The sequence below is a fragment of the Paecilomyces variotii genome (assembly GCF_004022145.1).
Source record: "Paecilomyces variotii strain CBS 101075 chromosome Unknown C8Q69scaffold_4, whole genome shotgun sequence".
NCBI classification, from domain to species: domain Eukaryota; kingdom Fungi; phylum Ascomycota; class Eurotiomycetes; order Eurotiales; family Thermoascaceae; genus Paecilomyces; species Paecilomyces variotii.
Window position 1 is genome coordinate 934173 of NW_021167143.1, and position 25938 is coordinate 960110.

Below are 25938 nucleotides of genomic sequence, written 5' to 3' on the forward strand. Positions count from 1 at the left end.
GTCCTAGTCCAGTCATGAGTCGAGGTAGTTAAGAGTCGGAAGGTTATCCAACAGGACGCTTGCTTCCTGTTTGCATACAGTACTCCTGTCTATAATACAACTGTCAGAGTAAAGCTAACTATATACGTTGTCGCCTCACCAGACACGATAATAAATACAAGTATGTGAATAACCCTGCATGGCCCCTTTGTGGTAGCGACCCCAATCGGATAACAAACCAGAAGGACGGCCCCTCTCTAGTTTCCTTCACTGATCGGAAAGAACGCACAGGTGTTTGTTGAAGGGAATCTCAATCTATAAGAATGCTGGCTCGGAGCTATCGGACGTCGTATTTTGCTGGCGTCGGCTGTTCAAGAACATGTCAACCATACGCTTGCTGCTAATAGTTGACCGGAGCTCTTGGAGCTTCGTGTGGTCGTCCAAGGCCATATTACTATATGAAGGAATCGAGCTAGTCCTCGAGTTTTCTTTTGCTGACCTCACGGTATCCCGCCGACTGCGGATTGATTGAAACTGTACCCCTTTTGCGTCTCTAAAGGGGCTGTTTTGATGCTGCTCACGGAGTGAATACCTCTGCCGAAGCCTGTTTGGCTCTCTTCTGGGAGTAGGTGATTCCGGGACTTGGGTTGACCCGTCTGACTCTGACACTGAATAGGTCCCAGGTTGGTCTCTTGCAGCGTCTTCTTTCGAAGACGAGACAGGTGATAGTTTAGGCGCCTGCTCAGATCCTCCGAATACGTCAGTCTTCTCGCCGTGATTCTGCACTTGCGTTGTGTTAGAAGATTTCCGTAGCGACAAGGATTTGACTCTACTTTGCGAACGATATAATGGCCTCGAAAAATTATTCTGTACCGGAATCTGCAGTTCTTCGAGAGGATTCCGGCTCTTGGAAACCTCATGTCCTATGAGGCTCTCAGGATGCTGAGGCTCCTGGTCGTCGATTTGCGTATCTTCCCTGTAATGTTCTCTTGCTAGCGGCTGGCCCAGTGGTGCGCCACAACTGTGCTTGTCAATTCTAGCCATCTCAGAGCTCATCCAGGATTGCCAATCTCCGCTTGGTTTAATAGACACAACGGGAGGCTGAGAACTGGTCACTCTTCTTGGGGAAACGTATTTTGTCCTCTGGCTTTCGAATATCGTAGCCATACCTCGCGCATCTGAAGATCTAGGTGAATTATCGACATGCACCATTGGCCCCTGCTGCCTAGGGCTGTTACCACCTGTTGTCCTGGAGTATACGCTGGGAGAGTCCGGTTCGATCTCTCCATGGACGAGTCTAGAGACGATAACGCTTCCAGAATCATCATCAGAATAATCCCGTGCTCTATCCATCGAAGCCATGGCCCGTCTGTATGGGCTCGGTGTTTCCGGTTTGTCGCAAGGAGATGTTGGGAAGAACGTGGGCCCAGATTCTCTTAGAGGTCGGGATGATCGATAGTGAGATGTATTGCTCTGACGCTCGTTGTGTTGCACTCGGTTTTGACCTCCCGAATAAGGGTTCCGCACAGGAGATGGGCTTTGTGTGCTGAAGGGCCGTACATTGGCTGTGAAAAATGATGTTGTCGATTTCATCGACGACTCACTTGGCACCTGACGAATACTACGGCTACTGCGCAAAGAGTAGACAGATGAAGCTCTTTCGGGGATGGGTTGGCCCCCTGGAACACTGCCAACAAGTATCTGCTCATCTTGCTGTAGAGCATTATTATCGATACGTTTCATCAACGCGGAGTAAACACGTTGAGTATCGACGGAGCCATCCAGTTTGTGAGCGCTGGGCCTTGCCCTTAACGGTTTGCTGAATGCAGAATATCCACGTCTAACATAGCCTTCTGGCGTAGTAAACCCAGACGACTGCGCAGGGTCTCCGTACTCTCGGATGATACACAAATGATTGCTGTCGACCGGGTTCCTGGTCGCAATGGTATTGGCTGCAGTGGAATCTGTCCAGCTTGTCACACGTGAATTCGACGTGCAAAGACTCTCAGAGCTTTTCATCATTCGCACGGTTGGTGCTTCGCTGACACGACTCTCCATAGAATCACGGTAGTACTCGTAAGGCGCACCCTCAGAATAGTTATTTTCGGTTGGGGTCTCTGGCAAGACGCCGGTATCTGCTTCTCTTCGTGTCGAGATGTAATCACCAAACTGTGACTGAGGAGAGTACAGATTCTGATGTGGAAGCTTTTGCTCGGTAGAAGTTGCTCGCCCGAATACACGTTTCAATCCGTTCTTTATTGTAGATACTGACAGAGTCCGGAATTTCGAACGGAGACCTCTTCCTGTTTGTTCCGTCCAGAAAGGGACAGAGTCGAGCGCGCTTCCAGACTCACTAGAGGCTCTAATCGTCTTCCTCAGTGGCTTTTGTCCTCGCCTGTGTTTCAGGGCAAGAAGGGATGACCGGCGTTGTTCCCCTTGGTGTTCCATATCCCTCAAGTACTGATCGCGGGCCAGCTGTATGGCTGCATCATGACTTTTAGTATGCCTCAACGGTTGAGAATGTTGGTTTCTTCCTTTGAAGAAGGACATAGACCGCCTCAGACTTCCATGTTGAGGATGATCCCCGGATCCTTCCTTTTGTACGTGACTTCCGCTTGCAAGGCCTGCCGTTCGACTGTCGGTGAAATCGAATGTACGATGTCTAGTGGAGAACATCGATTTAGCCTTGCGAAGACGTCGATAAGATGAAGGAACAGAAGAATCGCCGCCATCCAGTCCTTGGAACTCGCTGATCGGCGGCAAGATACTCGGGGAAGTAGTGCCATCTGCAACAGAGCCTGCAGTAAACGGTATAGAGGGCGATATGCTGGCTATTGACATTTGGCTTACAGAACGTCCCTCATCCGCAAACCGTATACTCGGGGGACGATGTCTTTGAGTAAAGGCAATGGCCTCATTTCCATTCGTATAGTCGCACGATCCGCGCGAATCGCCTGAGGATCTCTCACTTGCGCGCTGGAATGCACGGGAAGCTGCTACCATAGCATGATGTTTGGCGGTTACAGGATCTAGAGGCTCTGGTAGTGGAGGTATCTGACGGCGTTTCTGAACTGAAGATGTGGATTTGGCACGTCTCAACCGACCTCTCGCGTCGTATGAGGCTCTCGTAGTCATGTTTGGTGAGAGATATCTTGAGTTTATATTCTGAATGATATACTCTGATGCAAGAAAGGAGATCTGCGACACTGATCGGAATACATGTAGAGCTTGGTATGTACAAGTATGGAGAAGTGGAAAGTCCAGTTACCATGATGTTGAGTGTGCAGGAAACAGAACAGGTAGTCACCATCTTGCAACGATGCTGTTTCCTGACAGAGATAATAATCATAAACAGAGACTGGCGGCAGAAAGAAGGAGCAACCGTATCATCTTTCTTGTGTGTGAAAATCATTTTCTTACCTTTCATCGCCGATGAGGTGTGGTTGCTGGATATCTTGTTCCTCACAGAAGTGGTTATTTCTTCTGAAGGCTAAAGCGAATTTTACAATATACTGTAGTTTAGTTGTCGCATCTATATCCACCACCTAGAAATAATTGCCTGATTGGAGATGTTAGCTAGCCTGGAGGCACCAGGCTGCCTAGTCCTAGTTGAGAATTATGCTTACCACGGCGTCTGGAAGCACCACACAAAAATCAACTCCATACTCAGTCTAGGTTCCCGATGATTGCTGCCTGTGCGGCGTCACCCTGACTCGATATTATTGACAATGAGTCACCCGTTACTGCACAGCTGGTACATATCACTACACCCAGCAAGAGAATAACGAAGAGAGTTCTAATTCAAGTATTCATACAATATTGTCGGGGATCACTCAACACGGACATTCCCAGCGTCTGCCTCAGACGCGAGCTACCATTCAGCTGGTCGCAGATTCTTTCTCTTGGTCTCACGGCATCATCACAAACATGGCTTCGGGAGAGAAAGAAGAGACCAATATTGTACGGATCGATGGCAGGACACTCGAAGGAGGCGGTCAACTTGTGCGAAATGCGTTGGCCCTATCAGCCTTGACCTCTATCCCGGTCACCATCGATCACATTCGCGGAAACAGAAAAGGAAAGACCGGCTTGAAGGGTTCGCACACTGCGGCAGTGAAATTTCTTGCTGAGATTTGCGGAGGACAAGTTTTGGGCGCACGTGTCGGGTCGTCACAGATAACTTTTTACCCGCAAGGACGATTGAATGAGCCATGCATCAAACCAGAGTACACCATCCAACAATCGACGCCTGGTTCGATATTCCTCGTCTTCCAGGCTTTATATCCGTACCTACTCTACGCCGGGGCACGTACTCATGCGCATTGGCCTATAAGACTGAATGTCACCGGTGGAACTAATGTTTCGTTTTCTCCTTCGTACGACTATATCGCACAGGTCCTAGTTCCTAATCTTGAAAAGCTAGGTCTGCCACATCTCTCAGTCAACCTGAACAGGCGTGGATGGGGGACTGGGCCACTTGATCTTGGATCCGTGACATTTGAGATTTCTCCGCTCACATGCGGCCCAACAAAAGATGCGACAAGTGCGCATGATAAATCATCCTGTGTTGATACTGACGGAATAGCTGCATCTCAACCTCGGTCCTCAGATCAGGGGGTATTAGACTCGCATGGTCCAAAGTTGGACCGATCCATCCCGAAATTCCCGTCCTTCAGCATCAGAAGACACAGACGCGGTACTATCACCCGCATAGAGGTCACGATACTTGCTCCGGAGATCCCTTTACCAATTGATGATATACTCAGTGATAGCGATCCAAACACGGCTAGACGACGCTCAAGAACCACAGGAACTTATACTGTTCGTTCGTTCTTGCAAGCGGAAACATGCAGGGGCCTGGCGGATGCTCTAGCCTCGTTGCCTAGCCATCTATTTTCGAACAGTGATAACAGAATCCCCGTCAAGATACACATATCAGAAGCAACGGGCCACCCTACGCGTCTTTACGTGCTTCTGGTAGCTCATACTTCCACGGGCTTCAGACTCGGACGCGATGCGTTATTAGATGGCCGTGCAGACAGTGAGTCCACCGAGTCTAGAAATAATAAACCTGGAAGGCACAGGGACAGACAACACCGCTCTTCGCACTCCAATTCATCTAAAGATAGCATGCGGTCAAGGATCCAACGGATGATCGACAGATGCATAACTGACTTTATGGAGGAGTTGCAACCAGCGGAAGGGCCGGGTGACGAAGATAGTACAAGCGGCCCCGATATACGAGGCATCAGCAAAGAAAAATCATGCGTTGACGTTTTTATGCGGGATCAACTCGTCATTTTTGAAGCTCTTGGAAAGCTCCAAAACACCAGAGATGAATCAGGGACATTAACTGGTATAGATGAAGAAATCGAGGAAGACGAGCACAGTTGGAGTATGCATACTCGAACAGCAATGTGGGTGTGCGAGCAGTTCCTGGGGGCCAAAGTCTGAATTTGAAGGGTGGCATGATAATAATAATGATAATACTAATACACCTCTAGATTTGGCTGCAAATGGTTATAGAGCAGCCGGAATGTATTGGTAGTTTCAGCCGCCCGTATTCTCGATCATCTGATAACCCACAATCATAAAGATCACTGTCAGTCAGATAAGATGACAACAACTTCTGTCTTCTGAACCCGAAACCAGACGAATGAAGGAATTGATAGACTCGGTGTCGGTCTACTGACGACTCCGCGAGAAATGGGCTTCAAACTTAAGGCGAGAAAGAAGTCTAGACCCCAACGTTAACTGGAAGATCACCACATAATCCCTGGCTGCACGATAGCTATCTATCTGCTATTTCAAAGTCCTCCCAGATTCTCCAGGAAAAGCCCCTAGATATCAGATGTGAACGCATCACATTTTCTCGGAAAAAGGGCCCCTTTCGGCCTTTTGCCGACGAAGAAGCTCAAAGCCACGCATGCAACGCCACTAGGCAGGGGAGCCTCCGCGTTATCAGCATTCCGAATGCCATGCCATACCGATGAAGCTACGACGACATGCGCGGTCAAAGACGGCCGGTCCTTGGTTGAGTATGGTATTGTCCTAAGTACTCCTCGAACCACCTCGTGTTGTGGAGAGATGGGTCGTAAGCACATGCGTATACATCGAGTAGGGACTAACTACAACCCATCTTGCTTATTCCACAAACGCATTGTCAGAAACAGGGAAGATGCCATGTTAAATTAACCATTTCACACTGGATCGTCCAACTTAAAGCAAATTAAAGGCGAGACAAGGGGCAAAGTCAAAAATGGTTGAACGCAGTCACCGCACAGTGATCCCATCCCATCCCGATCAGACCAGACCCTGCCGGCTCGGGCGGATCTAGAACTACATACTGTAAGTACTAGATACACGGCGGGATCTATTGGGCCACGCGGATCAACTGGGAATATGGTACACATTACCATAAATTACTGGAGTGGGAATTTCGACATGGAATTGAGCTGTGAATAAGTAGGGATAGATGATAACTAACAGACAGCATCTTTAGTACTTAGATTCACATCGAAGTAACTCAAGAGAGTAATGCATAATCCGAACAGTATTCCCACTACAAGCAATAATGTGGCTCGGCCCATCCCTGCATATACCTAACCCATGCCGTCTTCCTTGCACCTGTATTAACTTTATTAACTCGTGGCGCAGTTGCAGCAGCAACAGTAGTAGTACTACTACATAGCGGAACAGTAACCAACCAAAACGGAACTTCATCAACTAAAACTTGTTATCCGGATAAAGGTACGTAATCATTATAAGCACCTCCAGTCTCTTCGTCTCTTCCGACTCACGGCTTCGGATCGGATCGGATACTAGGTAGAGCACTGCTTTCCGTGAAAGTGAAATGATAAAATAATAATGCATACGCATAACTCTCCGAATGGAGAATTAAGTACTACATTATTATTATTATTATTGCTATTGCTACTATGCATTGCATACTACAATCCACTGTATTATTATTGTTATTATTATCGGACTAAGCTATTGTACTAGTAAGTAATCTATCACATTCTTCATCCCTAAAGCCTGGAAGTCTTGCAGTGCAATTTGAGGTCAAGCTAGTTTCGAGTCACAGAGAGAGAGGGAGCTCGTGCGTTACTACACTAACTAACTACTGTATGTATTATTATTGTATTATTCTGTACTAAACACCCAGATTCAATCCCAGTGCCAAGATGGGTGCGGGAAGGGGGAGAATTCTATTAAGAAAACTAACAAGAGTCATTCGTATTCGTATCCCGATCCACTATTATACTCGATTAGTGACTTGTATGAACATGATATAGATATACTGTCGAAGTATTTCGTCTTCTCGATTTTATATACAGTAATTAATCTACAGAGATTAAGTTACTCTGAAAGTGCTTTACACTACTACTTAATGTATAAGAACTCCACAAACCCCAGATTCTGTCACCAGTCATTGTGATGTGGAGGAAGGAAGGGTTGCTAAGTAGTACCATACATAACTCCAGCTTGTCTAGTAAACGATGCAGTAACTAAGTGGAATTTATCCCTGGAGATCTAGAATATTCGTATAGAGAGTCTGATAGGTCCGTCGCTAGAGTCTACGTATCATAGCCGCAAGGGTTACACTGCAATTTCGCATGGTCTGGTCTGACGGTCTAGGAAGGTGGATGAATGGGACCTCGTGGATGGATGGATGGATGGGCCTTCATGATCCTTCCGTTTGCGGCCCTCTTGACAGGTAAGTGCGGAGCGGAAAAAGGATCCGAATTATGGCGTCTACAACCTTGTGTGTGTGTGCAATGGTTCTCTCTCCGCACTTCATTCTAGATGGGGACTACAATGATTGTTATTAATGAATGAGATGGGATTGGATTTGGAAAATCTCCATGGTAATCGAGTAGAAAGTAAAGTGCCGCGCCGTACATATCTCCCGTCTCATCTGGCATGGATATCATACTGATGTTGAGAATACCTAGGACTAAGCGGAGACATAAGCGGAATAAGCGGCATAAGCGACAGTAATTGTTCGTTGTAAAGCTGACAGGTGGTCCGAAAGTGGTAATTATTAACGCATGGTCAGAGGCTCAGAGCATAGTTATCCAAAGGGCGAGGGTCACGACGGTGGATCCGCCGTCGTAAAATCGAGACGAGACTAGTTCTGGAGGACTGGGAGCTTCTGTAATTTACTCGAGCTTCTTGCTGAGCTTCTGGAATCTGGACGGAATCTCCATCTTACCTAAGATCAGAAGGCATGTCAAGACTCAAGCCACACTTGTCTCAGCCTAATAATCAAAATAACGATTCAGCTTTCCCCTTCTCCGATGCCCAGTGCAACGAGGCTGACAGCCCTGGCGCTGCGAGGCTGTGGCTGAGCCCCGTTTACAGCCCCAGTGGGTAACTTAACATCTGACTATCCAGTCGATAGATCAATAAAGCTGGGTACGTACGGAGTACGTAGTGTCTTTCTTCGACCCGTGGATGGTTCAACAGCCACCCCTGGCCCACTGAACGAGAAACAGATTTCTTGTAAGTTCTTTTTTCGTTGTGAACACGATGAGAACTTCCACATGTATCTAGTGCTGCTCGAAAAGAGATCCAGTCGATGGTGAGGCATTTCGGAGACTGCCCTCTCTTCTGGTCGCCGTTTGGCAAACAGAAAGAAAACTCGACCCACCCCCTATTATTTATTTTCCGACAGAGAACAAACAGAAAAAAAAAAACAGTCACAGCGTTTTTCTCATACGTAGCGTAGCAACCGAAAAATTCTAACGGGGCCTTAGTCAGTTAGTTTAGGGGCATAAAATCAAGGTTCTGTGGTGACACTGACAGGCGCCCCGACAGCCCGTCCGCGCGAAACCCTAGTGGAAGAGTTAGAGTAGTGCCAGGGGGAAAGATCGAGGGCCGAGGCGCTCTGTCCAGGGCCCTTGTTCGGTGGCAAATTATGATTCTACCATACCATAGGGTTATTGACAGAACGAAGGACGAAAAAGGGAAATGGACAAGGAGAAGGAGATTTCGGCGCGGCTGGAATCTGCTCCTAGCTGTTCTCAACGGACTCTTGGGTCTTTTTGCCTTGTTGCCTTGTTTGCCCTGGTGTGCCTCCTCCTCATTCCAGCCCAACCCCAGGCTTTTCTTTATTTTTCTGGAGAGAAACGACACTAGCGATGCATGCACATTGCAGGGCGACTGTCTCGATCTCGTGAAGGGAGACGATCTGCCCAACTGGGGGGGAACTTGAGGGGTAAGCTAGAGGTGAGGTCATCGCCTTGGCATCGAGGCTGTCGAAACAGCAAGAGATCGATTGATTCATACTATTATTATTATTCATTAACTTCCGACTCCGTATGAGGATCAAGTCTAGCTGCGTGGAGCAGCGACTCTGCCAATACCATCCGGTACGGACGGCACACGGCTCGAAGGGATGCCAGCGGCTGGGGACGGATGGCGGAGCATAATTTCATTTCTAGCGTCTTTGCGCACGCTATCGACTAAGTATCGACTATCGACGATTGCAGCAAAGGCGAATCCACGCGCTCGCGGCGTGGATGGCTTCTCGGCCGTGGTATCACAATCACACAAAAGAGCATAATTAAAATACATGATAAGAGGAACAAAAGAAGGAAACAAGATATATCGTAAGAGACAGATTTCCCACCCATTCCCGTCTGTCAGCATGTTTCCAGACGAACAATGGTGGCGGTGGGAAGGCGGGATTGCCCCGCGGATCGGATCACAAGAGATCCAACATTAAAAGAGATAATCAAAGAAATGATTAGAAAAGAGTACACAGGGGGTAAGATCTAAACATGAAACCAATTCCGCTGAGTTGACCTCACTGCGCGCCGGCGGCAGTCCTCATGTCCTATCAACCACGCGTGGTGTTCTATCTCCGTCAATATGCCCGTCCGTAACTTTTCCCTACCAATCCCAGAATGAACGAGAGCGTCGAGATGCCAGATCGCGACGGAGGTCAATCAGCCCGAACACCAGACCAGGTTGCACGAGCTTCGCTGCCGACGGGGAATCCCAATACGTCAAAGGGAGAAAAAAAGGGGAATAAAACCGAGTAGTAGAAGAACGCCGTCGCTTTCCGTCCGAAACAACCTCCGGATATGCACGAATCAGAGACGAGAAGAAGACGAAGACATCGCTGGTTGTTTCAGAGTAGTCGCGAAACAAACCATCAGACCTCGTCAATCTTGATCTCTGATTCTCGGGTGGTCTCCGCCAGGTACGGTCTCCGGTAATGATCTCTGGGCTGAGACAGCGGAGACGAAAGTGCTGACGGCCGTCGTAGTTTCAGAGTCTGCAGGGAAAGAATTGCTCAGTCGGAGTTCAAAGATAAGACAATCCAGTATCTAGAATAATGAGTGACAACTGACCATACAGTCTGAGCACTTTCCTCCTGGGATGTTGACACGCCCACGGCATCCGCGGGGGTAGTTGGCGCAGGAATACATGTTGGAAATAGTCGACACGACCACGGATGATCAGAATTGTAAAGCAGTTTGGTGGTTGACTGGATGAGAGGATAAACGTTCACTCCGCAATAGACTCCGGGTTCCTTCCTGGATCCTTGTTCTCGAAACTCGTTCGAATCGTGGGAGTATCTATGCCTTGCTGGACGCGCAGCACGTATACTTGGCGGACGTCGAGATCTAGGATCTCCAGTAAGATGGCAGTAGACCTCGTGGTTCGTATTCGCAGTCTGACAGGTAGTTCAGTCGATATCTGCTGACTGCACAGTGGACGGTGGTATGTAGTTGTCTGGTCGTATGGGGTAGTGGAAAGGAAGGTCGAGAACTACAGCAGGACAAATAAGTATAGCGGCACAGAAGGATCTGAGCGGAGGGCAGCCCACGCGACAGGAGAGCCAAGTGGGATTTATACCGACGTAGGCCCGTTGTTAACAGCTGTGCTGATCGATAGTGGGTGATTTGTCCAATCCTGGGGGGGAATAAGCACGAGCATCGACTTTTGGGCTCAGCGCAAGGCACCGCCTTGTATAGTTTTGACTCGTAAAAACCGGGCTTCGTACGAGGCCAGGTTTACATTACTAGTGGGCTCACAGTCTCCATCTGGCGCAACGGATAACTATCCATCGTACTTTATCGGCCTTTGCGAACTCTACTTTACTACTTCTCGATCTCCATCTCCCCTCCTCGCCCTTCCGCACCTGGTATGGTTCCCACTTTCGCCTCCCCAAGGGGCTCACGTCTCCATCATTGCGTGCGTTCTGGATCTGTCCAATACTACTTACTGTACCCGCCATGGATCAAAGCTCGCTCTCTATGACGCTCTTCCTTTCTTTGCCGCCATTCCGCCAGGAGTCATTCATTCATTCATTCATCCATTCATGGCTGGGAGATGCCACCCGGGGACATCACTCAATTAAACAGACATATCAGAGCCAATACTACTGCTGGCAAACTATGCTCACCATCACATTGCAGGCCGCGTGGAGAGCTGGCGCATATCCCTGTCAGAGCCCTAAGCAAATAGCTAGTGGCTCCGAAAGATGAGTTGATTCCTGCTGTTATTACTTATTGTTATTGTTACGATGGCCCACTCGCCGAACAAACAAAGTTACCAACGTTTCCCAATCCTCAGTTTCGGGTCTGCCTGGATGAATGACTCGGTGACAGCGCTGAGTCTGGACCTGTCTTTCTGTTTTTTTACCTTCGTATCGTTTCGTCGCGCTTCCAACAGCCTTGTGGATCCCTTTCAGCATAGGTTTCCTGCACCGCGGGAGTCGCCGTTCTAGCTCGATTTGGACCGGTGCTGTTCTGATCGATGGAACAGACGAGCATGCATCGTTGACTGACATGGGCAGTCTGCAAACAGGGTCGTTCTCGAACCGGGATGGGCTCCTCAGGCACTCTGCGGATCCAAGGACTTGGACCAGAGACAAAAAGAGTATTATTACACAGTGCGGAGTCGAGATGCTGGAAGCCACCTTCGTCGTTTCGCTGCCGCTTCATGATTATTCTTTCCGTCACCCCGGAGAACAGGCCGCGCGAGTCTGTTTAATTACTTGTTCGTGCCACTGGAGCCTTTTGGCATATGAGTCGAATGACCCAGATGCAGAGGTTAGCCTGTCCAGCTGTCATGACCTTGGCTTTGGCCCCTCTCTTTACTGACTTGCAGCGACTAACTAACGGCCCGTATGAAGCCATTGCCGAGGATCATCCGTGTCGGCTCACAGATAGACTCCGGCTGGTTCCATTGGTATCTGCTCTATAAACAATCATAGCAATTCTTTGACGATACTGGCTTCCTGTGCCTCGGTATTCGAGACGTTCTCTGCCTGTCCATTATTATGGCTGCGATCCTTTCATCTTCCGTACCACGCCAATGGAAACCTGGAACGGCAGCCGGGCATGCCGTCTTTGACACCAGAACCCCGACCATGCCGTAGCTGCCATGATCAAAACAAGCATAATGTGAATTAATTACAAGACCTGTGTCCAGGCGTCAGACAAGACGCACTCGAGCCATACCATACAAACCGGTCATACCATGGGCAGGCGGGGAACGTTCTGCGACGCCCTTGTCTGGAGATGCAACTGGCTCGAAAAAGGTCTTAAAAGATCACCAGCTAAACGCCCTGGCCTCTCCCTGGTCTAGCTTACTTGCGTGTCAATCCTGTCCTTGTTTCTTCATGGCTCTGGCTCGGGGCCATGACAGGCGCCCAACAACCATGACTCTCCGCATCGACGATACCGTTGCAGACTTCCTTATCGCACGCTGAAACCCCGCTGGTCGTATCGACGACGCCTCCTACAGTCAGATGGTATCATCTTGAAACGTCGCATTGCCGCAAAGCATAATTGCGGAAGAATACCGGCTTTCCATTACGCGTTGATACTCCTGTACCGTGTAGTTTCTTTCCGGGGTATTCACGGCATACATAGCGTCCTTTTCAGTCCGCACAAGGTCGCGCGCTAGTATGGAGGAATGACCATATGATCATAAACATGGGTATGCCTACCTTTAAAATAATCGTCAAAGATGCCATTTGCAGACAAGTTTCCGTGACCGGCTCATAGCCAATTCCGGGTACTCCCTCATTCCTGACATATGACGGCAGCCAATTCAGGGCTCACAGCCACCTATTGCCAGCAACTCATCATGGCTCAGCCAGGCCAGCTTATCATTAACAGAAACATCTATACGTGGTTGACCGCTCCTTCTGCTTACTGACTTCGATGGAATCTTTGATATTAACTGGTTAAAGCGGTCAAGAAACACATATAGGAGCCGTGGCAGCTCACTGTTGTTGATGGTCTCCAACGCTATTGAATGGATCTTCGAAACGCGGTTTACCATCAAGACTATACAACTAACTAATCATTCACCATGATTTCCAGAGGTCTAGAACATAGATCCGAGTCCCCTCGAATTACCAATCCGTAAGCGGTGGCCAAGTGGGATAAATTACCAGCCGGCTGTCTACGGCTGCCAGAGCCTTAATGTGGTAATTAGGCGGATACCGCCACCGTGCGCTGGTCATCCGGCTCACATGCGCACTTCATAATAGCAATGATAATAATTCATGGCCCACGAGGAAAGTTCCTTAGTCTTCCAGAATCGATTTCAACACAAGCCATCCGCCAGCGGCGCCAATTCCGGTCGCGAGAAGAAGGCCAAGGCCCTCCCACGTTGTTGACAGATACGCAAGGAAACCCACTATGAGTTCTTTGGTCCTTGCAGCTGCACGCCTGCTCTCCCAGTTTGGGTCGAGCTGGAATGGTGGCAGAGGCCTAACATCGCCAGACTGATCGATGCCTGAAGAACCTCGGAGAGGTTCCAATAAAACCGAGACAGATAAGGCAACGGCACGGTGATCAGAGGTTGGGAACAGAGGAAGAGAGCTGTAGACGTGGGGCTGGACATGCCCACGTTCCTTCGTCCCCGGTGGCAGGTCTAGATATAAGATCCGGTCGCACCAACTGGGCCAGCGGTGTCTGGCCCATTTCCACTCTTGAGTATCACCAAGTCGCGCCTCTAGACATGCCAGTGCTGAATACTTGTAGGTGGGTGGGAAGCTGATCAGTTCCTCCGATAGCCCATGCAGTGTCTTACGCCTCTGAAGCTCTCGTGTGAGCTGGTCATTCTTTAACAGATGAGAGAAATGTCGGGGACTATCCACGTCCGCGGTAGGTTGAGGAAAGCGCCTATGGTCGTCTTTCGACGGCGACGTATCGCACGTGCGGTAATTCAAGTCACCGGCGACAAATAAATGCGACCCAGGCGCAAAGATCCCAGAATGGCTCGCGCTTTCATCTGATGTCTCGTCACTCAACAATGCGATCCTCTCCTCTCTATCTTCTCCTGATGCCCTGTTCCTCCGCCTGACGGTTTTCTTCTTCCCAAAGACTAACCGCTCCACAATGCTCTTCCAGTCCTCGTTCCTGCGTTCGTATTCTTCTTCCATTGGCGCCAGATGTGCAGCAACAAACGTCAAGTCAACCGTCTCATTGTGACCATCTTCCACCATGTAGCCCAATCGCGTTCCCACCGCTCCTTTGTTGCCCATCTCGAGAACGCCCACTCCCACTTGCGCCGTCTCCGTCCAAGAAATCCTATCGGAAACGTCTGATCTGACGAAGACCATCATTGCCGTCATGCCAGAGTTCTCCCTGATGACCTCGACGTAGTCCACCTCGCTCCCCCATTGTTTCGACACCGCAAGGTCAAGCGCACGACGGAAAGCGTCAAAGAACGCGGTGAGAAAAGAACCGCCTAGAAACGCATAAGACATCGGCGCGATCTCTTGGAGTGAGAGAACGATGATCTCGGGGGCGTCGTATATTGGTCGTCCATCGTTGCTATCCCTTGCTGACTGGGGAAGGGCATGGAAGAAGTGTTCCGCGACGAAATCGGTTTCGATCAAAATCCTGGCGCAGTTGAAAGTGAGAATGTAGACATTGACAAATCGATCCATAGCGACCCTCTTCTTCGTCTTCTTTATCTTCTTTCAACAAGAAGACGGAAGGAGGACGACTTCCCTCGAAGTAGGTAGATGATCTGGGGTAACTATCCGATTAGCTTCGCAGCTGTAAATACCAGCCACGGCTGAAGTCCGGGGGATGAGTGGTGACGTAAGTAGTCTAGCCTCCCAGCCGCCCAGCACATTATTAGACTAATGTAGAAAAAAAGAACAAACATCAACAGAACACAAATAATAATAATAACCACCACTATCTACTAGATACGAGACCCCGAAACCAAACACGCAAATCCCAGTACGTAATCCAGTATGCATTTCCGTAATGCGGAAATACGGATATATGTCTTCAGGTGGGGGAAAAAAAGTAATCTAGAAGAAACTATATTTTCTAGGCTCCAGCTAGCCCATGTACCTAATCTAATACATCAACAATACCCAGAGTACTATACCAAGCTAGTTTGGAAAGTTCAAGAGTCTCGAACACCTGACTAGCTAGTAGATAGGGATTTTTTCTAACCCCTGGCCCACTTTCTACTTTATGATTTTGGACTCGTACGAAATAATAATAATGCGCACAGTTCTCTTACTTTTTCTTAAATGTCGTGTCTACACCGTATCGAGACGGGACGATTATCTACGAGAAGTCGCATCAATCTCATAGCAGTGATTCTCTTTTGAGAAAAATTAATAAAAACAAAAAGTAAAAATCAACACAGAAAACGCGGACAAGAAAATAAAATAAAATTTTTTTATAAAAAGATATTTCTTAGAAGTTGTATTGTATTGCATTATCCGTGAATCGAACACGGGCCTCGTCGATGGCAACGACGAATTCTACCACTAGACCAATAATGCAGGAACTGAACAGGCAAGCTGCGATGTGATTCGCTGCTTGTTGTGATGGATATTACCCTTCAGTGGTATATAGGGATATTGTTTCTATAAGGGTAATTAGAAAGATGAGGTTCGATAACTTAAGAGGTAAAGGATAGAGTTAACTCGGATATCTAACTGTACGATTGCTCGATGGAGTTGCATTGTCGATTGTATTATGTGAGATCTAGAATAGGAAGGGGGCTGGAGTGTAAAAATACATAATAGTCTAGAAATGCAATGATGGAGTAGTTATTATTGGAAAGGAAAAGAAAGGGGGCGAAGGTGTAGGAAAAATGGGTTAGTTACTTTGTATCTCCAAGTCACTACTTGTATTGGTATCAAGTTGCGACCGCATCGATACCCTTCGAAGAGAGAATGATTAAACTGATTAGAGGCTAGAGCAGTGTACATTTAGATCAGATCCTGGTTCTTTTCTCCGTCTGTTCTGGCATTTTCTCACAATTTCATAACAGTATGGTAAATGGGCTTTAGAAGGGAAGTCGCCTGTATCCCATACAGGTTAGTTCTGACCCAAGAATGCGACGAGAAGAGACTATAGTCAGAATGATGTTCGCCAAAGGATTATCATCCTATAACCAGGGCAATTAAAAGTGATATGTATGATCCGACGTGGAAGACAAGCTCCAGCCAATACCTTCCAGGCCAAGACGCAAGACAAAGACATAATACCTCAAAAAAGAGGGGTAAACGCTCTAGGGACCTGCAGCATGGATATGTTGCATGAGGCTCTCTCAAATATCTTTTCCATGTTGTCAGACACAAGTCTCGCTGGTCAGGTCGATCTCTTCACGGCCGTGGCCCGTTCCGTACTATGGTGTACCACTGCATAAGGCAGCTAGCGCAACTACCGCAAAGTACGAGAGTATTTAGGGGCCTGAGGTGGGGATCTGCAACTTCCCCATTCGGGAAAGAATTGGTGATCAGAGGTGGTGTAAAGACTCAACCATCTGATACTGGCAAGAACAGGGTTCCAACGGTGCAGGAAGAAGCAGCATATTCTACCATGAGGGTGACTGGTTATCGGGCTGCTGTCTCTGCCAGTGTTCGACTTCTGTGTTACATTGTGGAGGGCAGTAGATTACATCTTGGGCTCAGAATGTCCGTGAGACGGACGAGAATCTTGGCGCATGAATCATGAGAGGGACATACCTTCGAAGGAGGATGAATAAGGCCTCCGATATGTCTGAATGAAGGACATGAAGGTGTAGATCGTCCAACTAATTTCTAAACAGACCAACTTCCCCAGGTAGCCCTGGCAAGTTATCAGATTTCCAGCCTGGTATAACTCCCTGATACAGGCAGGGAATTTATCTGATTTCGGGCACTCCCCTGGCTTTCCACTGACGATCTTGTCATGAATAACTGCAGACAAACAAAGAGTGAGAAAATCGCCATTCCTAAGCTATAATAAGGCTGCCATAGATGCCTTGTTTGGATTCGACAGGAAAGGCGGCTGGTCACTGCATGAACACGCATTTGCTTGGGAGTCTAGATTCATCGGGTAATAAGTGATTCGCTTAAATGCTATCACCGTCAGGTGCGTAGGAGGAGAGGAGATGAACGGGGGCTATATTGTTCGGTTAATAATACTCAATGTGTAACCAGTTAACTCAAATATGTCCGGGGGCGGATCTTACTTCCGCCATCGTCCTTGACGGTGATTTTAGCATGCATACATACCCTAGTCGGCCAATGCGAGGACAGAGAGACCTTCCTTCTCTTCTCAGGCTATAGATCATGGCCCAGGCGAACGTACTGTGTACCGTCAGCCATATTACTTCTCTCTGAAATTGTTGTGTAGCCGCTGGTACTCACTCTGATATGCCGAAAACAAGGGTCATGGATGCGGAGCTTATTTAAGTAACACGGATGATGTCGACCTGCAGGAGATAGTGCTGTTGACCACGGCTTCATACCCGCTTTCGGGTGCCGATCCAAACCCCGCATAACATCTCCATTTGGGCTCTAAAGCGGAGGCTTCTGCCTTTTGTATCTCGTTGTAATGGTGTGCTGAAGGTCGTAGGTTTTGCATTAGATACCGAGGGATACATTTCGTGACGAGAGTCTGTATTGAATCGGCGAACAGGGAATGTCTTGTCTCGTAAGCGCATTTTATGGACATTGCAGTATGAAAAACGAATGTGTAGTTCAAAACAAAAGCGAACAGGTATGTAAATAGATAGATTAGATAGGAGGTTTAGTAGAGTTGTGGACATCTGCGTTTAACAATGACGGCCAAATTCGCCGGTTCCTATCTATATAGACCCGGGTACAGCACGCTCATCCGCATGCGCACCTTTAGAATATCCATTCGTAGCCTCAATTGTCGCTGTTGAGTCGCGGTCCTGTGTCTCTTCCCCGTCTACAACCCTAAGCCCTTGGAATGGGGTGATCCCCTTCCGCAAGGCGGTCTCCTTGTCGAACGTGCCGTATATATCGCGTTCGTCCGTCAGCCCAACGCCAGCGGGTGGAAATATTTTTGACAGAACATAATAGAGGAACACAGCCTCGCACCATCCTTTATTTGTTAGAATAGGAGAGAAAAGCGGCAACAAGAATCAGTATTCGAAGTTCAGACATACCAAAAATGTAGTTTGCGTAGTAGTAGTAGGTAGCTCCCTTGCTGACTTTGACGGTGCCACTCAACTCAGCAATCATTCCTTTGGTCACCGGTCAGTTATATCCTCAATGCTGCTTACTAGCAAGCTACCAAAACAAAGAGTGGGACGTACCAGGTAACGCGGGTGCAAAACAGACTACCCAAGTTAATACTCCGCGCCAATTAACGCCGAGGGTGTACCAAAATGCGCCCCCGGGATCTCTCGTATATAGTGCTGAAAGCTGGATGCGCTAGATACGAATTAGTTGGCGTACCAGCTTTCAGAGTTAGGACTGACTTACCTGCTTTCGCAGGAAGAAGTAATCGCATATCATAATTCCCGTCAGTGGTGCGAGGAACACTGAGAAGGCGGACATAGCGGCTACAAATGTGGACGATGTATTATACATCAACCACGGCTGTACTACCCAGGAAAGAAGAGCAGTGATTACACATCCCTTTGCAATCGTGATTAGTCGCTATAAATCAAAAACTGACTTGGAACGTGTCCCATAACTTACTCTCCGAATGTTGATGAACTTAGGGAAAAGTCCTGCCAAATCCATGCCTCCTGCAAAGCCATTTCCGAGACTATTAATGGACGAGAGAAGTCAGTACCAAATCAAGTAATTAGAGAGTCTGGGGGGCGCTTACATATTCATACTGAGCTGCGCACATGTCAATGCTAAACCACTGAAGAAAGCAGCGGCACGGCTCTTCGCATTATATTCTTCCGTCATCCACTTGAAAATGATGTCTACCGGGTTCCAGATTGGATCACCCCCGTATATGGTCACCGTGGCAGAAGCCGTGACGATGCCCATCAACGGAACGATGACTCCAAGTATAAATAAGGAGAATGAAGTACCGGGTACCTGAACCTTTGGCCGCACCGCAAAACGACTGTAGTCTGATTGGTTCATGATGCCCGCGCATAAACTACCAATGACCGAGGTGATGCCGTATAACCAAGCCCACGCACGCTCTGATGAAGAGAGATCTTTCTGACCTTGATGTAGAAGCGGTCCAACTCCCCCTTCTTTGCCTCCCCAAATGGCAATTCCGGCAAGCACACAGAAAGCAATGATATTGGACACAGCAACTGGATTCTTCGACTTCTCCGGCCGTATCAACTATTTACCTGTTAGCTTCTTGTCACCCGTCTAGCGAGCCGAAAATGCATGCCATAAGGGGGAAAGAAATGACTTGGAAAATTAAAAACCCAATCAAATCCCTCGTTTGCATATGCGCACTTTCAGGCAGTGTGTTCTTCATAGTAAGAAACGAATAGCTCCAACTAGAGACAACTGCAGCACAGCACAGTCCACCTAACCATGCTTGAGACGCATACCATACAACGGAGAGTACGATTCGAATCACGATCCCGATGTACGAGCCATATATTCCTAGAGTCACGCTATACTCGCATCAGCAACACATATCATGACGGATGCACAGTTACCCATACGAACCGCTGCGCAACAGTGAAGCCAATGTGCCATTCTGCACCAGTCCACCCGTTGGCCAATGCAAGGCATGTAACCAAACCCTGCCCGATAACTAGAACAACCATGGTCTCCCAGACTGATAGGCCTGTGGATAGCAGCGACGAACCCGTTGTCCACGAAACCGCCGTGAGGCTTGATAAGAAGTCTTGTAAGTACACGGTTGAAGGATGTTAAGAGAGTAATCTTTACTTGGTAATTCCCCAGAAACCCAAGAAAGCAATATATCCCCATGTCCTCCGTGAGGGTGGCATTGGAACAATGTCGGGGTTGATCAAGTGGTTTGTCTCCACCCCATTATATTTGTTGTTCTCGACCGATATTAGTTGGAGCAATTTCGACGCCATTATTGAGGGATCGCAGCAGACTCCGCAGGTCAGCGCACAGAATACACTGCGACCCCCTCGCCGAGGAGAAGGCACTTGGACAAGAGCATAAATATGTAGGCCGACTGGTGATTGTTATCATGGTTTCTTTCGAGCACGCGATAACGCCGGAGGCACTAAGCAGAGTGGGAGAAAGGCGTTCGGGGATTTCCCGCTCCGTTTGGTGGAAATAGAGTGCTCTGACCCGCTCTGTCCAGTTAGACACTTGATCCGATAATGGATTGATAATAATGGGCGGCGATATGAGATTATGAGTGGTCCTTCATTCTACATCGACGAGCGGTCCGGGTTAGCTGGGTGGAGTTCTCGATACATGCGATGGCCGATACTACCTAACGGAACAGCCTGGAGACAAGTAACATCTGCTGCGTATATAACCCATCCATAGCCGCAGAAGTAGGGTAGAAAGAGAGAGAGGACATCGCTTATTATCAGTACTGATATAGTCATCATGACTGATTCCGAGAGACTTATCATCGGCGTTGATGTTGGAGGTACGCGATACATATTCTTCCGAGAGAGCTACTGCACATAGAGCCCTCCTAGTGTTTTTCGATGAGATCTATATCTAGTTAGAATATATCTGCTGATCTTTGATCGAACACAGGGACAAACACTGATGCTGTGCTCCTCAACTGCGCTGCCTCTGGTGCTGATGCGGTCGTGGCGTCTCACAAAGCGGCCACAGGCGCAGATGTGACCGTCGGCATCGAGAGCGCCATCAGCGCATTGCTGGAAATGGCCCAAGTGCCTCCCAACCGCGTGTCTTCGCTGATGATAGGAACAACTGTGAGTGGGAACTGCCTCGACTGGAGAATGACGAATTGCACTGACTGGTGGTAATGGACAGCACTTCATTAATGCCGTTGTTGAGCGAGACGCGTCCCGGTTGGAGAAGGTGGGAGTCATCAGACTGGCAGCCAGCAACATCTCCGCCTACACCCCGCCTTTCATCGACTTCCCTCCAGCCCTCACCAGGAGTAGGTAGTCGTAGCCCTCTTTTTCTGCCATCATACACTGGTCTGCTTTTTGTTGTGTGAATTGCTAACGTTTCCAGTAATCAATGGACACACTGCCATCATATCTGGCGGACTTCAGGTAGACGGCTCTCTTATTGGGGAGATAAAGCCAGATGAAGTCAGAGAGCAGGCTCGGACGCTAAAAGATAAAGGGCTGAAGAACGTTGTCCTCGTGGGTATCTACTCTCCAATTGATGAAACATACAAGCAAGAAGAGCAAGCACGCGACATCCTCGCCCAGGAACTAGGACCCGAAGTCAATCTTGTATTGTCAAAAGAAGGTACCACATTTCCCACTGGTATATGCAGAATGGGAACAATACTAATAAAACCGAATACAGTTGCTGGCGTGGGGCTTCTTGCGCGCGAAAACGCAGCCATCCTCAATGCTTCCATTCTCAACTTTGCTGGACGAACTATCCGTGCATTCAAGAGTGCTATGCGTCGCCTGCAGTTACAATGTCCATTGTACCTGACGTCCAATGATGGGCAGCTTCTCTCATCCGGAGAAGCAGAACAGTATCCAGTGCGCATTTTCTCTTCAGGTGCCACAAATAGTATCCGAGGTGCGGCATATCTTTCCCAGTCAAAGCTGGGGAGGTCTAGCAAATATGTCATTGATATCGGTGGGACGACTACCGATATTGGATGCCTCCTCCCCAGCGGCTTTCCTCGCCTAGCCAGTGCATTTACGGACATTGGGGGTGTAAGAGTGAATTTCGCAATGCCGCAAGTTGAAAGTATTGGACTTGGTGGTGGCTCCATTCTACATGTCGCCGATGCGAAGGTTACCGTGGGCCCTGATAGTGTTGGGCACGAAATCATCAACCGAGCTCTGTGCTTCGGAGGCGACACAACCACAGCCACCGATATTATGGTAGCCACAGGGGCCGAGGTTGGGACTAGGCCTGTTCAGCTGAAACCAGAACTCATTACTGCTGCTAAAGATCGCATCAAACTGATGCTGGAATCTCATATAGATCGAATGAAGACATCCCCAGAGCCTTGCGAAGTCCTTCTTGTCGGCGGTGGCTCCATTCTTTGCCCCCAGGAGCTAGAAGGTGTATCGTCAATATTGGTTCCTCCTCACGCAGAAGTCGCGAATGCGGTCGGTGCTGCTATCGCAGAGATTGGTGCGGAGGCTGAAGCAGTTGTCGATGAGAAGAACAAAGATGCAGAGCTGGTGATTACAAGGCACAAAGCGATCTCTAAAGCGGTCTCTCGAGGAGCCGTCCAGAATGCTATTAGAATAATTGAGGAAGAAGTCACGGGCATTGCTTACATTGATGGAAAATGCCGCATCGTTGTGAAAGTTGTCGGCCCAATTGACTATAGCAAATTCGGCTCGGACGCCGAAGAGGATATTAATTCCAACCAGAACGGCGATGCCATCACTCACAAAGAAACAAAAGACCATAAATTGGACAACTGCGCTGTCGATGAGAAAGAAGTCGATATCGAGACCTACAAGCCCTTTGTCGATGAAAATCGTGTCTGGTTTTTGAGCGAAACTGACCTCGCATTCATCGCCGCAGGTTGTTACATCCTGGGTACAGGAGGCGGAGGCTCCCCCTACACCCATTATCTGCAGACAAGACAACTTCTGCGAATGGGCGAGTCTATCACCATAGTCGATGCGGCAGATTTCAAAGATGACGCCTTGCTTGTTCCACTTGGGGGACTCGGCAGCCCTGCAGTTGGCGTCGAGCGACCAGGTGGTGATATGGTCCTTCACGCTTGCCAGCAGCTGGAGAGGTATATGGGCATCAAATACGGAGGCCTTCTTGCTGTTGAGATAGGTGGCGGCAACGGAATGGAGCCTCTAATGTGGGGCTCGTCGAAGTATTACAACCTTCCATGCGTAGATGGGGATCTTATGGGTAAGTTCCTGCGCAGGCTAAGTAGTCTTGTGCTGCTCTGCTAATCAGTTACCGATAGGGCGTGCATATCCCACCTTCGAAAAGGTGACCTCCTTCATAAAAGCAACCCATATAAACGACCTCTTGCCGGCCTCTCTGTCAAGTGGGGATGGGATCAATATGATCTTGACAGAATCTAAGGACACACCGTCGGTAGATAGGGTCCTGAGGGCGGCATGTGTTGATATGGGGTAAGTCATTAATAGTTATCATCCCGGTGAGATATATTGGACTCTACTAACTAGACGTAAAGATACTCCGCCGGTTCCGCAAATAGACCTCTAACAGGTAAACAAATGCGCGAAATGGGTATCCTAAAATCCCATTCGCTGGCCTGGAGACTTGGTCGTGCCGTTGCTCTGGCTAGGCAGAAAGGAGCTATTTCAACCGTCGCCGACAATATTATCAAAGTTTGCGGCGAGAAGAGCGCAGGAAAGATATTCGAGGGCAAGATCGTCGGCGTAGGGGAGCGGTTATGTAAGGGCCACAGTTACGGCGAAGTCGTGGTCGAAAAGCTCCGTGACTATGAGCGAGACGCCACTTTCGATAGTCAAGCTGGGAATAATGAGGAAGCCCTGCCCGAGCGTGTGCGGATTCCGTTCAAAAACGAGAATCTGATTGTGGAGGCGGAATACGCATCTGGAGAGAAGAAGGCAAGGAATATCAGTCCCTGCCTTTATCATATAGCAAAGCGCTGGATATTCTGACACGATAAACAGACTTTAGCTACGGTTCCAGACCTGATAATCATCCTTGATGCACTGACAGGTGAAGCTCTCGGTGTTCCAGAGTACCGGTGGGTATCTTCTATCCTTCTATTATCGCTTAGTCGAAATCAGCTGTGCTAACAAAACTGCGCTTATAGCTATGGGCTCAAAGTTCTTGTCCTCGTTATGGCAGCGAACCCACTTTGGACTAACACGCCTCGGGCGCTTGAGATTGGAGGGCCGAAAGCATTCGGTTATGACATGGAATATGTTCCTTTTGGAACATATACAGAGCCGCGAAGTGTGATAGACGAGTATGCACCAGGCAAGTAGACATGCTGCATATCACAAGGTATTCGATGACATATAGACAGAGATATATATAGATAACATAAAGTATATATACTATGCTGAATCTTCTGCACCATTTCAAAGACTACAACTTCCCGGCCATCTGCTCTCCCAGACCACCAAAGCCTTCCTGTATGACTTTTCGCCCCGCCAATTCTGTCGCGAAGCCCAGTGACCTTTCCAAAGTCCAGGACTCTGATTTCGAACTCCCATGGAAGTTGAGAGCATATAAAATCCCCGCAATGAAAGTATCTCCAGCGCCAATAGTGCTGTTTCATTGGACGATTAGCGACAGAACAAAAACCAATATTGATATGGAACATACTCAACTACACTAGCTCCTTCCTTCTTATACGTCGGACAAGAGACATATGATTGACTTGGGAGTTCTAGAGCCGAAGCGCCATGTTCACCCCATGTACAGAAGATAACTTTACTAGAGATATAATCGAATCAGTAAATGTCGTCCGTGGGAAAGCGCATCACCAGAGCTCTTGAGAAGACTTCGAAAGTGAGACAAAAAGTATAGCTACTCTTACGCTTTAGGAGTCAAAGGAGCTTGCGCATGGAGAAAAGCTTTAGGTTCTGTATACCCGGCGTTCTGTCGGTGAGTATCACGGTCAGTGGTCGATCATTACAGTAGAGGATGACATAGTAAAATGGGGTATACAGACCTGCGCCCAGCCTTTAGCATAGAAAACTACATCAGCTTCAGCGGCGAGTTCTTGTAGGCCAAGACGGCCTGGCTTCTCTACTTCCACACTAATCGTGGCTGCAGGCAAGCTGTTGCGGAGGGATTTGATATTCTGTAGGTTGACGTCGGGGATGCGGCCCTATGTGTCAGTAAAGTTAGCTTCTCTTCATCCATCATGCTAGTAGGGTAAAAGAATCTCAACTTGCAAGGAATTGTATACAAAAGGCAATGAATCAATGAATGAATGAATGAATGAATGAATACATACTTCGAAATGAAACCACATTCCACCGCCTGAATGCTTAACATCCAATCGATCTATGAGCGCATTGAATTCATCATGCGTCATCTCCGGGAGCTCATTATAATTGACTATTGTGCGACTACTAGTCCTCTGGCTACTTATAATATAGCTCGACGCGGGCTCGTGGAAATCTTCACGATAGAGACAATGTGTCAAATCGACGCGGGCTCCGAAGGAATCTCGGACAAATTGTACCGCAGGCGACGATCGCGCCGGAAGGACAGTGACCAGAACAGGAGATAACGACTCGAAGTCATTCTCCTTCTTCTCTTCCTGCTGTTTCTCTTTGATATGAATCAATTGCTCGAGCACCTCGACTGTGTTCGGACAGTTCCCTCCGCGGCGACGAGTCAGGCGGGAAGCCCGCAGCTTCTCATCCTCATTGGGGTAATGGTCGACGCTGGTTGCTTTGTCAGTTATTGATTTACTGCTGATTGGGGGTTTTTTTTTATTGTTTTGAAATACCTGAGGATAAGGTCGACGTAGCAAGCACCTACAGCTACGAGAGTTGTCATCGCGCACATTGTAATAATAACAATAAGAAGACGTGCATGTTGGAGCTTTCTTGATTACTATTACTTAAGTATTTGCCCCGCAGCAATGCGGTCATACTTAATAAGTAATTAACCCACAATCGATCGCA

At 48.3% G+C, this 25938-nt stretch overlaps 6 protein-coding genes and 1 non-coding gene across 7 annotated transcripts; 2 read left to right on the forward strand and 5 right to left on the reverse strand.

Moving 5' to 3' along the window:
* Positions 1 to 294: 294 nt before the first annotated feature.
* Positions 295 to 3114, reverse strand: C8Q69DRAFT_443921 (hypothetical protein; the record flags this gene model as incomplete). The annotated part of the gene is made up of 1 exon (XM_028628961.1): positions 295 to 3114. The coding sequence occupies one exon, from the start codon at positions 3112 to 3114 to the stop codon at positions 295 to 297; it is 2820 nt and encodes a 939-aa protein (XP_028485829.1).
* Positions 3115 to 3906: 792 nt separating this feature from the next.
* C8Q69DRAFT_400580 (putative RNA 3'-terminal phosphate cyclase) lies at positions 3907 to 5433 on the forward strand (the record flags this gene model as incomplete). Its single annotated transcript, XM_028627890.1, has 3 exons — positions 3907 to 4522; positions 4604 to 5024; positions 5064 to 5433. 3 exons carry the CDS (start codon positions 3907 to 3909, stop codon positions 5431 to 5433), a joined length of 1407 nt encoding a protein of 468 aa, XP_028485830.1.
* Positions 5434 to 13413: 7980 nt separating this feature from the next.
* C8Q69DRAFT_235337 (inositol 5-phosphatase) lies at positions 13414 to 15065 on the reverse strand. The gene has a single exon (XM_028626439.1). It carries the CDS (start codon positions 14906 to 14908, stop codon positions 13538 to 13540), a length of 1371 nt encoding a protein of 456 aa, XP_028485831.1. The 5' UTR covers positions 14909 to 15065; the 3' UTR covers positions 13414 to 13537.
* A 633-nt stretch (positions 15066 to 15698) lies between these two features.
* C8Q69DRAFT_t72 lies at positions 15699 to 15769 on the reverse strand. The gene has a single exon. It is a non-coding gene; the product is annotated as a tRNA-Gly (tRNA).
* Positions 15770 to 17819: 2050 nt separating this feature from the next.
* C8Q69DRAFT_519559 (permease for cytosine/purines, uracil, thiamine, allantoin-domain-containing protein) lies at positions 17820 to 20466 on the reverse strand. The gene is made up of 9 exons (XM_028633473.1): positions 20108 to 20466; positions 19883 to 20050; positions 19596 to 19827; positions 19065 to 19543; positions 18932 to 19001; positions 18713 to 18868; positions 18544 to 18661; positions 18394 to 18471; positions 17820 to 18329 (listed from the first exon to the last, which is right to left on the reverse strand). The coding sequence occupies exons 1-9, from the start codon at positions 20260 to 20262 to the stop codon at positions 18067 to 18069; spliced, it is 1719 nt and encodes a 572-aa protein (XP_028485832.1). The 5' UTR covers positions 20263 to 20466; the 3' UTR covers positions 17820 to 18066.
* Positions 20467 to 20633: 167 nt separating this feature from the next.
* C8Q69DRAFT_464357 (hydantoinase/oxoprolinase) lies at positions 20634 to 24344 on the forward strand. The gene is made up of 9 exons (XM_028630411.1): positions 20634 to 20795; positions 20909 to 21090; positions 21152 to 21281; positions 21359 to 21601; positions 21662 to 23200; positions 23259 to 23430; positions 23493 to 23892; positions 23959 to 24035; positions 24105 to 24344. Exons 1-9 carry the CDS (start codon positions 20753 to 20755, stop codon positions 24277 to 24279), a joined length of 2961 nt encoding a protein of 986 aa, XP_028485833.1. The 5' UTR covers positions 20634 to 20752; the 3' UTR covers positions 24280 to 24344.
* C8Q69DRAFT_464361 (Ribokinase-like protein) lies at positions 24345 to 25865 on the reverse strand. Its single transcript, XM_028630412.1, has 6 exons — positions 25761 to 25865; positions 25260 to 25695; positions 24972 to 25130; positions 24837 to 24898; positions 24623 to 24733; positions 24345 to 24566 (listed from the first exon to the last, which is right to left on the reverse strand). Exons 1-6 carry the CDS (start codon positions 25817 to 25819, stop codon positions 24383 to 24385), a joined length of 1011 nt encoding a protein of 336 aa, XP_028485834.1. The 5' UTR covers positions 25820 to 25865; the 3' UTR covers positions 24345 to 24382.
* Positions 25866 to 25938: the final 73 nt, after the last annotated feature.